The sequence below is a fragment of the Poecile atricapillus genome, chromosome 10, assembly GCF_030490865.1.
Source record: "Poecile atricapillus isolate bPoeAtr1 chromosome 10, bPoeAtr1.hap1, whole genome shotgun sequence".
Classification (NCBI taxonomy): Eukaryota; Metazoa; Chordata; class Aves; order Passeriformes; family Paridae; genus Poecile; species Poecile atricapillus.
Genome location: NC_081258.1, coordinates 4,262,514 through 4,277,162, shown reverse-complemented (window position 1 = coordinate 4,277,162; position 14,649 = coordinate 4,262,514). Strand labels below are relative to the sequence as shown.

General features: G+C 41.4%; 2 protein-coding genes across 9 annotated transcripts in view; one reads left to right on the top strand and one right to left on the bottom strand.

Moving 5' to 3' along the window:
- The window catches only part of CEP89 (centrosomal protein 89), a 30,246-nt gene extending 21,173 nt beyond the window's left edge, over positions 1 to 9,073 (bottom strand). For 6 of the 8 annotated variants that reach the window (XR_009278336.1, XR_009278337.1, XM_058845582.1 and 3 more), the window contains exons 1-7: positions 8,964 to 9,073; positions 7,129 to 7,235; positions 5,798 to 5,953; positions 3,804 to 4,005; positions 2,465 to 2,570; positions 1,471 to 1,499; positions 226 to 280 (exon numbers count right to left, since the gene is read on the bottom strand). Coding sequence is in view for 6 of the 8 variants with exons in the window: in XM_058845582.1 (XP_058701565.1) it covers positions 226 to 280; positions 1,471 to 1,499; positions 2,465 to 2,570; positions 3,804 to 4,005; positions 5,798 to 5,953; positions 7,129 to 7,235; positions 8,964 to 9,002 (694 nt within the window). In the remaining 2 variants the exon portion in view is untranslated. The remainder of the gene's footprint in view (positions 1 to 225; positions 281 to 1,470; positions 1,500 to 2,464; positions 2,571 to 3,803; positions 4,006 to 5,797; positions 5,954 to 7,128; positions 7,236 to 8,963) is intronic. The other 2 variants (XM_058845586.1, XM_058845587.1) reach the window with 2 other exon arrangements.
- A 652-nt stretch (positions 9,074 to 9,725) lies between these two features.
- Positions 9,726 to 14,274, top strand: FAAP24 (FA core complex associated protein 24). The gene is made up of 5 exons (XM_058845590.1): positions 9,726 to 10,053; positions 10,342 to 10,492; positions 11,121 to 11,260; positions 11,591 to 11,743; positions 12,298 to 14,274. The coding sequence occupies exons 2-5, from the start codon at positions 10,381 to 10,383 to the stop codon at positions 12,535 to 12,537; spliced, it is 645 nt and encodes a 214-aa protein (XP_058701573.1). The 5' UTR covers positions 9,726 to 10,053; positions 10,342 to 10,380; the 3' UTR covers positions 12,538 to 14,274.
- Positions 14,275 to 14,649: the final 375 nt, after the last annotated feature.

The window sequence follows — 14,649 nt, the reverse complement described above, 5'->3', positions numbered from 1 at the left end:
TCACAGTGGAAAATTAAAACAAGTCTAAACCACCTAACCTAAAAAGCCTGAAGCTACTGTTTTTATACATATCACAGAGCACTTTCTCATCTCCTGCACAGGAAAAATACTTTCACACATGCAAATTAGGCTTAGAGAATATAGGCAGGAAAATGTGTTTTCATATACATATGCATATTAATAAAAGGAAAATGTGTAGCAAAGTCATAGAATAATCCAAAGTACCTGGGGATGGTGGAGGTTTGTCATGTATCAGATTTTCAGCTATTAATTTTTCTTCCTAGCAGAGAAATAAAAAATTAAACAATTTGCTTTAACAGCATCATTGCTGGAGAACTTAAGAAACAAAACTTTTGAAGGAGTTTCTTTTGTATCAACAAAATTGAAGGTTGGATTCACTGGTGATAATATACAACTTATCATCTACTCATCTAGACATCATTTTGTCAATTACCACTGCCATCAGTCACTTGTGGACACCTAAAACTCACTACTATCTTTAGTAGTCAGAAATGTTCTCAAAACTGTTCTTTTTACAGCTGACATGAAAGTTACATAAACACAAAGCTCCTTGAGGAAAGAGGAAGAGTATTCCTCTCACTTGTTAGTTTGTATAGAGTGAGATTTTAGACTAGTCAATTATGTCAGTCTCTAACTGGGTACCAGCAAATCAATTAAAATGTAAAATGTTTTTCAGAGTCAAAGAACTTTGTTCTTGTTTTGCTGGAAAAAAAATAAAATATTTGTACATTTTCAGAAGGTTATTTCACCAGGAAAGAATTACAGTGTCCTTTATGCTAGTGTGTTTACTTAAGGTGAAGGTGATATAGAGACTTTCTCCATGTTTTTATGAAACAGCAGTGAAATTTTGTAAGGATATGCTGTAATGTAATTTAACACACTGATGATACTGAGTGACACCAATGACTAAATGAGATAAAACTCATGAACAATTTCAAAGAAAAAGATATATGGTTAAGAACTTGTAGAAAAAAGTTATGATAATAATGGAAGAACTGACCATTTTCATAAACAATCTTCTATCAAAGAACTAGCAATCTAGCAAGTTGATCTGAAAAACTAAATTTTTGGTTATTTCTTTTCAAGCTTATGAAAGCAGTCAGATCAGCTCAAATAGAAAACTATAGAAAAATGCAGTAAAGTCAGACTCAGAATTTGAAAATTAACAGTATGAGCTCTCTCTCATTCTCAGTTTCTTTCTTTCACAAGGGATAACAGACAACATACTATAAAAAAAAAACCAAAAACCCAACAACTTTTGTACAGCCCATTTATCTATATAGTTACATTTTTCCTAAAGCAATGATTAGCCATTCTTGTATTCCAAAAGAGAAAGATTCCACAGTGACAATAAATGTGTTTTCTTTTAAGTGACTGCAAACTTATCAGCTTTTTATGACACCCTATTTTCCAAAATGCATCATAAATCAACCTTTATGTAAATCTTACCTTTAAATTCAAGCCCAGATTTTGGTCTTCTGTTAAAGAAAAACAGATCTTTCAGTCAATTAGAACAAAAATTATTTTAAGTCCATTAACTATAAGGGTTCCTAAGAATATCTGTGCACACATATTATACATGCAAATAATGTATGAAAGTCCTTCCCAAACCACTAATCTAATTAGATTAGATCACTAATTTGCCACTAACTCTTCCATGGTGTATCAGGACACTGATGTGAGACCTCACTTTACCTCACACTGGATAGTGTGCTGCATCTCTGAGCCAAACAAGTGTAATTCTGACAGCTTTCAAGACCTGCAGCACTTATATGTACAAGAGGGATTAGAAACAGTATGTATATATATATATCATATATTTTTTTCACTTCAATGCCTTTGCTTCCCAAATGGTTTTATCAAAACAACCATTTTTTATGAATACTGCTCTCTATAAAACTTTTCAAATTACTCCACTGATATAAAACTGAAAAGATGCTGGGACCTGACATGAATAAAATTTAGGAAGACACAATTTTTCCAAAATTGACTTGGTTTTGCTTCCTCTTTCCTATCCACTAGCTACAGAGTGCTACAGAAAAACCTTACAGAATAAGGGCCTTAAAGGCCTCTGTTCACTTCTGTTCATTCCTGTCACTTCTGCTCACCAGAAAGCATTCTGGGAAATATTCAGCTAATGGGATAGCAAAAAACAAGTTCTATGACTGTACTTTACAAGACAAGAGTTCACAAAACCTTCCTCCCCACTCCCTCATTTTACAGTGGCTGACAGTTTGTTCCACAGTGAATACAGACCAATCTTTCCTCTTTATGCAGGTTTTTAACTTTCTGTAACTATTAGGAATTGTGAAGTATTTAGTAGCATTTCTTTAAGTTTCCTTTTAAAAAAGGAATATTACAATATAGCATTACATTTATTTTATAAAAAAAATAAAATGGTGTTGAAAGGCATGGCATTTTGACTTAAAGTAAGTTTACTTACCTTCTATTTGCACACTTGACTTATCCACCATCACCTGACACTCAGTTTCATGAGAAGAAATATCTTTCTCGTCAGCATTAGGAACAGGAGATGGTGGAAACTCTTCCTATGTAAAAATAAGACAAACCTCCCTAAATCATGGGATCACTGTTAAAATAGCCCATGTACCTTGATATCTGTATGACACAGTGTGTTAACATCCCAGCCACGTTCAGAATTGTTCACTCACATTTTAAGATAATAAATTATAAGAGTTGCTTCGTCTCTTGTTGTTTTCTTAGGGGGCTTTTTTGTGTTGTTGTTAAGGGCCCCATGTAAATAAAATCTAAGCCTTACAATGATCAACAGGAGGTTAACAAGTATGAAGTGATTAGTTCACAGGGCAAGTATTCTCTGTCACCTTTTTTGGTTACAAGAGTCCATGAAATTATTCTCTATTTGCTTCTTTGCTATGGTGTACATAATCATGAGCATCAACCATTTATCTACTATATCACAGCTGTGAGGGATTAATGAACAATTTCTAACATTATCCTTGCTGGTTTTCCCATTGATCACACACCAGTGTCATATTCTACTCATTCCCTTTTTTTGTTTTTTTCTTCCAATTCCTTCCTCTTACCTGCTACTGTCTCTTCACCTTGGGTGTTTTTTGGATTCTTCCACATTTTGGGATTTGTGACATATATTTTAAGACTGATGGCTCTACTCTATTAGTGGTGGATTTTTTTGAAAAGGCATTTTTTAAGAGATCTTTCATTGCCTTTTTACTACTCAGGTACTTCTTCCTGTTTGTTAAATTTTTGTGTCATTTTCAATTTAACTTTAAATGTGCCTTAGGAATATTAACTTCTTTGCTAATTGAGACAATTTAAAATTATAGCATAGAAAAATTCCCTGGTCTTCAATAAAAGGTTAATTTATTTTGTTTGGCTCTGAATCTCCCCATTTCTATATAGGTCTGTGCTCATTAGCACAATATCAAACCGTTAATTAAGCTTTCACCATTTAACAGTAAAATTACTAGTGCTTCTAACAAATCATCTACTGTGTAAGTACCATTCTCAATATAAATTATTGGACATTTCACAAGACTAAATGATGCATAATAATTATACACAATACCAGTGTGCTTCTAATAACCAGAGAGAAAGACTCTGTGACAAGCAATAAACCTACCTTACTCGTGTAACAGTAAACGAATCACAAAAATTAGTATGTGAAATAAATATTGAATACGTATCTGAAGAGTCAGAAGAGAATACAAAGCATTTGAAATATTAACATGCATTAATATATTAAAACATGGTAAAGGAATTAATGCATTTAAAAATATTACCTGTTTACTTTTGCAGGGAACAGCATAAATAGCATTGGTGCTAAAGCTTCCTTCCCTTTTCTCACTACTCTGACAGCTGGACTCTGCCTCTTTATCAGCACCTGAAAGATCTGTGTCCATGTCCTCATCTCCACCATAATTGCCCGATATCTCCAGGGACTGTAGAGGAGATCTGTCACAACCATCAAGTTCCCAGTTAGATCTGCAAAAAGCAATTTAATGTCTGTTTCAGTGTCGCTGAAAAAAAACCCAAACACTAGTAAAGTAAAACCATCAGTCTTACAATATAGACAAGTCCAAAGAGACAGACAGACATCTAAGCTTCTGTTAGCTGTAAACAATGAATGTAGTTGTCTCGCTTTCGAGACAAATTTCAGGAGCAAAAATGCTCTGGAATGAGCATTTCCCTCAAAGAGAAAGGGTTTCAGTAAGTCCCTTTTCTTCTGCCAACGAGAGAAACACATACCAAGGGGTGAAAGTGAAAAAACGCCTCTTTATTAACAAAAAATATAAAGATGCCCGCAAGACAAAGAAACGGGGAAAAAAAACGGAATAAATGCTAAATATTGAAATGGTGGAACCTTGGCCGCCCAAGATACCCAGCAGCAGGCCTCTCGGGGCCGGCGGCTCCCCGCGGGGCTGTGACTCCCGTGCGGCTGCAGGGGCCGCTGCCAACCCGGCCCGCCCGCCGCCCTCAGGCGGACACGGGCGGCCGCAGCCCGGGAAAGGGATGGAGAAGGCGCTTCCTCCTGCCCAAACTCACGGGCAGCCAGTGCCAGTGCCCCTCTGAAAGGAGCTGTAGCAGGAAACCTCCGAAGCAGCAAGCTGGAACGGCTCCGCCGGGGCAGAGGCAAGAGGCAGCAGAAACTCTGCAGCTGTAGCTGAACTTTTTACCTCCTGAAAGCGAGGGGCAAAGCAGCTGCAGTGCAGCAAACAGCGGCGGAGCAGCAGCGGAGGCTGGGCAGCAGCAGCCCGGCCCCCAGGCAGAGACAGAGGCTCCCCGGGCTCTCTCAGCGGCGCTCGCTGCTCCGCGGTCCGGGGGCTGGGGCAGCAGCGCCCGGCGGCAAGCGGGGCTTCCCCGGGCCGGCCGGGCACCACCGGCCCTGGGCTGCCCGACAGAGCAGCAGCCAAAGAAGCCAAGCCGGCAAGCTCAGTCACAGTGCCAAAGCAAGAGAAAACAGACCAAAAAGAAGCAGGCAAAGCCCTCAGAAACAGCAGGATCCCTGGTCAGAGATACCGGCTGCGTGCTGTGGAACAGCCCGCGCCGAAAGGGAGGAGCCGCCTCTCGCCCCAAAGTCCCTCCGCAAACCCCGCCTCGGTTCCCGTTCGCTGCCACAGCCCCGGACAGCCTGCGACAGCCTGTCCACAGCCCCGGACAGCCTGCGACAGCCTGTCCACAGCCCCGGACAGCCTGCGACAGCCTGTCCACAGTCCCGGACAGCCTGAGACAGCCTGTCCACAGCCAGGGAGCATGGTGTGGGGACAGCAGCCACCCTGGGCACTGCTAAGCAAAACAGACCAAAACCCCTCAAATGGTATCGGATAATAAACCATCTCCAAGACATAGTCTGTGTGTATACTCTAAAACAATTAACACTACCTTTTCCTCTCTACCTTAAAATGCCAGATTAGAGATAGAAGTTTCCTAATTCTACCAAAAAGAGAGTTTGAAATAATAATTTTAGCACAAAGGAAATATCTTACATGTAATTCGATTTCTCAGCTCATCACATTCTGTAAAATTGATCATCATTTGACAGAAATAGTACATGATTTTACTTAGGACTGTTGTACAATCCAAATCTGCCTCTCTTAAGATGGTATGTGCGACACCACTTGACAAGAACGGAATAATGATTGTTAGACACTTCAGCCTGAATTTATGATGTGGTAAGAAAAATTAACTGTAATAACCGTAACAGCAGGAGTTTGCTGTCACTCTTTGAGAGATTCCATTTCTAATTTAAGATATCAAACCAGAAAGTATACACTACCCTATTCTGAGCTCTGTGACTGTTGCATATGGTTCAAAACATTCTTGTTCCAAGTAGGTGGCATCACTTTCAGAAAGCGATCGCTGCTGAGGCTGAGGAATAGCAACAGTGCGCCCTGTTAGTGTTGTTGTAAGGATCGCTGCTGCTAGAGCAGACCTGGAAGAAAACAGAATAAACAATAAAGCAATACTGATGTTTTCTCTGTGCTCCACATTTTGTATCTTTTCCTTTGCAAAATGTCTTCGCTATTTAATCAAAGCAAAACATTCACAGTTAATAAGCATAAATACCACTGAATGCTATGGGACTGGTTATAAACTATTGCCTCCCAAAGTAAAGCACAATGGGAGAAGCTATTGTAATGCAGCTATCCAAGAGTAAGACACAATATCTATTGGTTTTCCCAAATCACATGCATGAAAATCATGGAATATACTGAGTTACTTCCCCAAAATTCACATCAATAATTTACAGTATTTAGCATTCACTTTAGCCACAATACCACCTAGTGCTGTGTTGAAGAGGTCTTCCATGTCCTGCTATCTTGTCTCCATTATTCCCTACTCTAAACCTTTCACTGATGACTCTGAAGTTGTTAATAAAGGTTGGCACACTGCAAACCAGGACAAGCAAACAAAAGTGCCCACTTGTGTGATGCTGTGGAGTACAGAGAAGGGTATGATTAAAAGGAAAAGTAACTAGTGACTAAGATAAAAGCAGTGAAATGCTGAGAACTTGAGGCCAAAAAGGAAGAAGAAATTAACTAGAATTAAGCAGGAATGTTACAGACACTAGAAAGACCATGGCAAACTACCAGAATTTAACTAAACACAGAGAAAACATAGAATAAAATCTGTAAGAAACTACAAACTAAAAGAAAAATAATTTATATTTTCCCAATCCAGCGTGGTTTTACTACATGACAGTTTTTAAAGTCCGGGTAGCAAGGTTTAATTTATGTTTTTCTAATGAGCTAGTATTTCCTGACTCATAGTACTAGTGCTGCAGTCCTACACTTTGCTGTAGCAGCCAAATTAAAAATTATGCTAACTTTAAATAGTTCATTTGTCTTTAATTGATTCAGGTAAGTCACATGTTCATAATAGTTACTGTCCTGAATATTTACCAAGCTTAAGAGTGGGGAAAAAAGTTCAGAGTGGGAAACTGCCCCCCTTAAAAATTTAAGTTTTTAAGTTTTTTTTATGAAAACTTGTGTAAGTATTGTAATGACATGCAATTCTTCTAATCAGGCTTTTCTAGTATGCTACAATACTCGACAAAACAACAAAAAATTTAGAAAAAATATTAAAAAAAGAATAATCCAAACATACCTTGGCCTTTCTGGAGAAGGGTTTGGACTACGAGGGGGAGGGGTGCGGGGAACTGCAGGTTTAGGAGCTATGGTAGCAGCAGGGACCAGGCCATGAGCTATATGTTTCTAAATGATTTAAAATAAAATTAGTTGACAATGACTTTAAGGATCACAATGAAAAAAACACAGAACTGAATGTGCACAGAAACAATGCAAAATAATACAAAAAGGAAGAACAATTACATGCAATTAATGTAAACAGAAGACTTGAAATGGCATTTCATTTCCCTTAAAGTCAGAACACCATGTAAAGCTGGCAAGTTCATTCAACATTTATGAACAGCTGCTCTTGAATGTTAGAAATGTAATTTACATGAGACCTGAATGTGTTTTCTATCCACTATATCGCAATTTGCAAAACCAGAATTTTAACTTACTCATCTATTTCCTATATATACAAGAAAAACTGGACTAGAAAATAACTTTTTTCAAAATATCTGAATGTTGCTTCAGAGTAACAATATTAGTTCCTTTTTCTAGAGTTTGTCAATCCTCAAGTCACAGCCAAATGAGATGGAAAAAAAACCCTGCCACTAAGTCTTCCAGCCAAAGGTTCAACCTTAATTAAAAACACCTCAAAAAACTAATACATTTCTTCATCAGCAAGCACAGTAATTATTTTTTTTAATGGTATAACACTAAATACCAGCTCAGAAAAACTGGGATCAGAGTTCCTACAAAAGTACCGTGAAGGAAACCGTATAATGGTGGAGGTTGGAAGGGAGCTCTGGAGATTGTGTAGTTCAAGTTCCTGCTCAAAGCTGGGTCAAGCACAGGAGGATTGCTTTGTGTCCTGTCCACTCATGTCTCATGTACCTCCCACCTGGTCCAGTGTTGAACCACCTCACAGTATTTTATTATTATGTTTAAGTTGAATTGCCCCTGTTTGAGTTGGTGCTCATCACTTCTTGTTCTCTCTCCAGGCATCAGAAAATACTATGCCATAATAAAGTCCATCACCTTCGGTAGATGTTACTTTTTTATGCAGTGGAACAGGCTAAGGTCCTGCTACTTCTGCTACAGAGCTTTTTCCCCCCAGTTATTATTTAATTCACTTCTCCAACAGGAGAACAAAGATGCTAACTGGGAAATATTTCTGGCTTTACACGAAGGCACATCAAATAATTGAATGATGCACTAAAATACTGTCTTTTTACTCAGTCTTGCAAATGAACTGCACCCTAATTCTGCATGTCTGTCTGGCGTGACGATTTCGTTTACTACAGGCTGTTGACTGTAGATACGACTACGACTGACCCTACTGTGACTACCAGCTGAAGAAAAAGTCATTCCACGGTAAAAGTATAACAACAGAAGATCAATACTTCCACTCTAGTAACAAAAAAAAATTCAGTTCGTTCAATTACGTTGGAAGAGAACACCCGCACAACTGCTGAAAACCCTACAGCCTTTGGCTGCTCTGAGCCTTGCCCAGAACTTTCATCAGTTCTCTTCAGGGCACCGAGCGGGTGCTGCGGGCAGGGCCGCAGGGCCAGGCCCGGCCAGCGGGACCGCCCCCGCCCCGCCCGAGCACGGCGGCTCACAAGAAACCGGGCAAGCCCGGGACTGAGGGAAAGGAACGCACCAGCCCCCGGACACCATTTCGTCTTTGCTTGGGCTTCATTTTTCTCTCCGATTTTCACTTCGAAGTGCTCAGGTACCACCGGCATAAGCCGCAGGGCGCGGCCCCCTGTCCCAGAAACTACCCCTCGTCCCACTCGCGAAGAGAACCCGGCTGTCCTGCTGTCCCCACTCACGGTAACGAAGCCCCGCGCTAGGCGGAGCGATACTCACGAAGGGGCCCCTCCGGCCTCTCCTGAAGAGGAACGCCATCAGGCCGGGACGCCTGCAGCCACCGCCTGACGGCCGCCTCGGCGCGTCCGACGCTTCCCCTCGCGACCCGCCTGGCAGCAAGGCCGCGGCGGATTGGCTGCGGGCTCGCCCTGCTCCAATCAGCACGCGCCTTACTCAGCCCCGCTCGGCCGTAGCAACCTGCCCGTCCCTCCCGCTGCTCGCCCGCCCGCTGCTCCGGCTCCGGGCCCGGCAACCTCCCGCTCCCGCTCCGGGAACCTCCGGCTCCGGGAACCTCCCGCTCCGGCTCCGGCAACCTCCCGCTCCGGCTCCGGGAACCTCCGGCTCCGGGAACCTCCCGCTCCGGCTCCGGGAACCTCCGGCTCCGGGAACCTCCCGCTCCGGCTCCGGGAACCTCCCTCTCCGGGAACCTCCCGCTCCGGCTCCGAGAACCTCCCGCTCCGGCTCCAAGAACCTCCCGCTCCGGCTCCGGGAACCTCCCGCTCCGGCAACCTCCCGCTCCGGCTCCGGGCCCGGCAACCTCCCGCTGCCCGCTCCGAGAACCTCCCGCTCCAGACTCGCTGCCCGCCCGGCCAGGGAACCTCCCCCTCCCGCTCCCGCTCCGGGAACCTCCGGCTCCGAGAACCTCCGGCTCCAGGCCCGGCAACCTCCCGCCCCGGGAACCTCCCGCCCCGGGAACCTCCCGCTCCGGCTCCGGGGAGCTCCCGCTCTGGACCCGCTGCCCGCCCGGCCAGGGAACCTCCCGCTCCGGGAACCTCCGGCTCCAGGGAGTTCCCGCTCCGGCTCCTCAGGCCGGGCTCCCGCCCCTGCGGCCTCTCCCCGCTCCTCGGGCTGCGGCTCCGCTCCGTTTTGGTGTGCAGTGGTAGCGCTGCAGCTTGTCCTTAGACCTGCCTTGGCCTCCAAGGCTGCCCATTCCCCGTAAAGTCAGAATACCGCGTAAAGCTGGCAAACCTGAAAATAATCCCTCCTTTTAATAATTAGCCTGGAGACTTCCACCAGTTGAGGGATGGAGGTGCCTCTGGAGTTGGCTCTGCAATTCAGGAAGATTTCCTTCCAGCAAGGGTGGATGAAGGTATGGAAAAGGCATTGTGGGTTTTTCACCGTCTGTGTGTTTTGATTCAGGCGTTTTTCAGATTAAGTGGTAAAGCTGAAAGTGGAATTTGCAAGCCAATGCAACAGCCTGTATTAAAGTGAACAGAGTTGCTGGCCTATTTTGATATGTATACCTTAACTGTAAGGAAGCTTGAGGAAGGAGATAGTGTCTCTTCCAGAATAGTGCATCCTAAGTTTATGATTAAAATCTGTAAGCTTGGAACAGGTTTGTAAAATGTGTTGCTGTATTTCCATATTCCTTTCTAAGGTGTAACTGCTACTGAAGGTGGATTTTAAAGGAGGTCTGATGACAACAAAAGCAAACTCTCCTGTGACAGCAGGATCTATAGTTGTCCCTTACGGGCATGTGATTGGAAATGAGAAGTGGAGAGGGTCAGAGGTAGCCCAAAGGCTACAAGGTAAGCACAAACAAATTGGAAGAGGAAAAGCAAGTCAGGATAAACACTCCCCTCTATTGCCCAGTAACGAGAATGGCTGGACTGTGCTTTACTCCGTGCCTGACTGGTCCCATATTTGTGGTACATATTTGTGTGGACTGTGTTAGCAGGCTGAAAGATCCTGTTTGTTTGTCATGTACCTGTGTGATCAGCTCAGCTTTCACACTTGCAGAGCACTGTAGGGAAGCAGCAGAATCTGCTGTTGTGGGGCTTTTGGATACACATCTCCACTAAACTCCCTTGAATTTACATGTGTACTCTGCTACCATCTTGCTGGCACAACAAACTAAATTATGATGATACCTCCAGAAAAGCATGTGATATTTTTGTTCAAGTCCAGAGTTTACTGAGTAGCTCTAGTACTTTTAAATCTGTAGATTGGAAGTACTATTAATTTGCATTACTAAAGACATCACACAGTAAGTCTGTATTGCTTGTAATACATTTACTTAAAGGGGAAAAAAGGCTTTTTATAACATTCATTATGAAGTCACTAGAATTACTGACACTTTAGGAAGGCTGTGCTGTGAAGTAATTATTAGTATATTTTTAACTACTGTATTTTTTCTTCTAACAATCTCACCCTAAGGGAAAGTTAGACTCATCTTTGAAGATGGCTTGGGACTGGTGGACTTTCATCTTTCGAACAGGACTTGCATTTTACTTATTTCTGAAGCAGATTTGGTCGCAGGGGATGAATTCAAACGAAGATTGGTTAAGTTTAGAAATGTAAGTGCTATTTAAAGAGAAAAGTGTTCAGTTGACGTTTGTTTATTCCATGATTCTGAAAACATTCTTCTTGTGGTTTTTTTTTTTTGTTTGTTTTTTTTTTAATTCCATTGGAGCTGACCCTTTGGGACAATTTTCACCTGAAAACTGAAAAATTCTGCAGCTGTGTGATAATGATAATGTTGTATTAAACTTCAGTCCTATTGCTGCAACTTGCATTCTTCCTCTGATTTGCTGCTGTTTTCATGCTTGAAAGAATTTCTCTCTGTTACACTGCATTGTCATTAACAAGGGGTTTTTTTTTCTAATATCTTTTTCCTTTCAATACAGACCAGCAGTCTTAGGGGAATTGTAATTGTAGAGAAAACCCAAATCAGTGATCAGTACTACCTAGGAGTACAAAAACTTGTTGTACTCGAGCTTGGAATGGTGTTGCTTCCTGTGGCAAATCAAGGAGAAGCTTCTCAGCTTATTATTCAACTAGTAAGTTTCTGTGTTATATTAAAATATGGGATGTATAGGAAAGCTGATAGATCTCCTCAATGGTCATTTCAGAGAGAATACATAGGATCTTAAAGGGACACAACATCATTTGAATGTAAGGAATAAATCTTCTGCAATAGTGATACAGTAGTATAGTTCAATGGAAAGAAGGCTCACTTGGGAACAAAGAAAAAAGGCTGAAGAATATCATCCTGAGTTTTTAAAATGTAATCTTGTACTGAGGTACCACTGGGTTGCAGTAGGCAAATGTCAAAATCAACTTTAAATTTTGCTTTCTCTGAGGCTATGAAACTGTTTTTAAATTGTTTCTTTTTACCCTTTCTCTGACTGTATCAAAAAGGTGACAAAAATTATTGTTTTCATCTGTTGTTGATATTAAAATTTTTGGTTTCCTGGCAAGATTTTGTCCAACTTCATCCAATAAGCAGAGAGCTTGTTTTAAAAACTTCCTAGTGCTAGAAGTGTTTGGAGATGGGAGTGTTTGAAAGGCTGGCAGCAGCGCAGGCTGTGCTGACGGTTCCCTTTGGCTGCAGGTGCGGGAGCAGAGCCGGGATCGCACCAACCCCTTCCTTGGCAAGCAGCGCACCCAGCCGGCAGAGCCCGCAGTGCTCCAGGCGGCGCAGCACATCCCCGGAGTCGGGAAAACGAAAGCTCTGCTTTTACTGCAGCGCTTCGGAAGCATCCATCGCCTTTGTAACGCGTCCCTCAGTGAGCTGGAGCAAGTAGTTGGACACACAGTAGCACAACAAATTTATACTTTTTTACACTCCTGACACGCACGTGCGGTGGTATTTTTCAAAACGGAAATTTGGGGTTTTTTTCTTCTGAATTATAACTTTTGGTTTTAATAATCCCATATTATGTTAATTTCTGTAATCATGGCTAGCAGCAACTGGACTCTGATGCTTCTTTTTTACATCTGCTCTGTTCATATAGATCAAGCTGTGCAGATTGCCTTGGAAAGAAGTCTGTAAAGGATTTTGCATCCTTTTGTTCCTATCTGGAACAAAAAAACCCAAGAAAGCTGTCTTTTTCAGCATCTGTGTTAAAAAATGGAAGAGTAATATGCTTGCTCACTTTGGTCTTCCAGAAAAACACACCATGTGAAGATATGCATAGTAACTTCTCAGTAACTGGAAATATGTTACATGTTTATTAAAAGGTAGCTTATATTGCTTTATAGTAACATCTTTGATTTATAACTTTTTGAAGTTCATTTGGAAAGTCCTACTGGAACACAGGTTTGACTTTACACTAACTTCTATCTCTGGTCATCCCTCCAGTTCACAGGGCGTTAACAAATTTATTCCCATGTGTCTGAGATCCAAAATATTGGTTAATTCATGTTGTCCTTTTGAATATAGGTTGGCATCCTAATAATAAATTGCAAAATATTTTGACATATTAATTATAACTTTTAATATGTTAATTATATTATCAATTGTACTATAATACACGTTACAAAGAAAATATGAGAACTTCTGAACAAAATTCATAATTCATACTACCCTTCCAGTATTAATATTTAGAAAATTTATTTGTAAATAGGATTGGTTTTTCTGACATCTTGCATTTTAAGTTATATTCTTATCCTGTTTTCTAAGGGTAAAATTGCCTTTTTCCTTGAGGAGGTGTGTGGTATCTTTCATACCACTTGTGAGTTCACAGCAGGAAGGCAGCTGAGTAGGACTTTCCACTCCCTTTTGTGGGAGCCTTGGCACCTCTGAAAGACATCTCTTACACTGGTTAGCATGGACAGCACATGGACCTGTTCTTTGTATTGATTCCATACTTGGGATGAAAATTTGTCTGAAACTTAAGACATAATTAAATTTCATTTAGTGATTAATAAACATCAGAACTGGCAAAAGTACAGAAAAAGATACTCTTTTTTTCAGGCAACTAGGGAGTACTTTAAGCTTCTTTATACATGAGTTTGCTCAGCTTTTATTCCCTCTTAAGGTTTTTTCACTTTGCTGTGAGGACTGGATTTCACATCTAAAGGCATGTGGTTATTATGTTGCAAGACAAACACCTTTCCCCTATGACAAAGGGCCATCTGCTCAGTGCATTAAATAGAGAATTAATAAAGAATATTAATAGTGTTACAGGCTGAACTCCTGATTTATTGCTAACCTTTCCTTTTTGGGCTTTACAGCAACCTTATACATCCCTGTTTCTACAGTTCCTGTGGTCTGAGCAAGAACATAAGGCCCACACTCATTTCACTGCAAGTTGTTAGCTGTTGGCTAACACTCAGTGTAGAACAAGTCTTTAGCTAGCAGACAGAAACCCAGGAGTATTTGTATGGCACCTGAGAGATCCAAATTTTTACTTGAATTGAGGGGTGTGTTTTAAATTTAAAAAGCCAAGCTTTCCTAAAGGACGAGTGTAATGATGGGAAGACAGTTATTCACGAGCTAAGAGGGAAAGTATTTCCAGGAAGACTAGCACAGTGCTTTAATAAGAGAAATGAAAAGCTGCAAGGGTGATTGGTGTGACTTCACTAAAGGTTTTGTTCCTTGGACAGCAATTCCAGCACCCAGGTGAAGTAAATCTCATCTGTATGGAATACTGTATGGCAGGGGTGTGCTTGTGTGTGTCAAAGAAGCACTATGAGCAATACACATAAAGGACAGGAAAGTCACAAGTAACTTAAAACTCATTTTTTTATGTAACCTTTAAAGGGAAACTAGAGATATGTTTATGCTCTTTGTAAGGAAGTTGGTTTTAAACTCTTAGCTGATATTGTACAGGAACTTCCCTTAAAAGTTTCTTAGATCTCTGTAAGCAACATTAGAGAAACACACAAGAGGTATGGCAACAGTAAATAGCAAAAGCCTGTAAATTATGCTTTATCAAACAAGCTGCAGCAGAATCAAAAA

Excerpts from the sequence above, each read along its gene's own strand:
- FAAP24 (XM_058845590.1), top strand. The coding sequence starts at position 10,381 with ATGACAACAAAAGCAAACTCTCCTGTGACAGCAGGATCTATAGTTGTC. Across the intron at positions 10,493-11,120 it reads GGTAGCCCAAAGGCTACAAG|GGAAAGTTAGACTCATCTTT; the intron begins GTAAGCACAAAC and ends TCTCACCCTAAG. Across the intron at positions 11,261-11,590 it reads GATTGGTTAAGTTTAGAAAT|ACCAGCAGTCTTAGGGGAAT; the intron begins GTAAGTGCTATT and ends CTTTCAATACAG.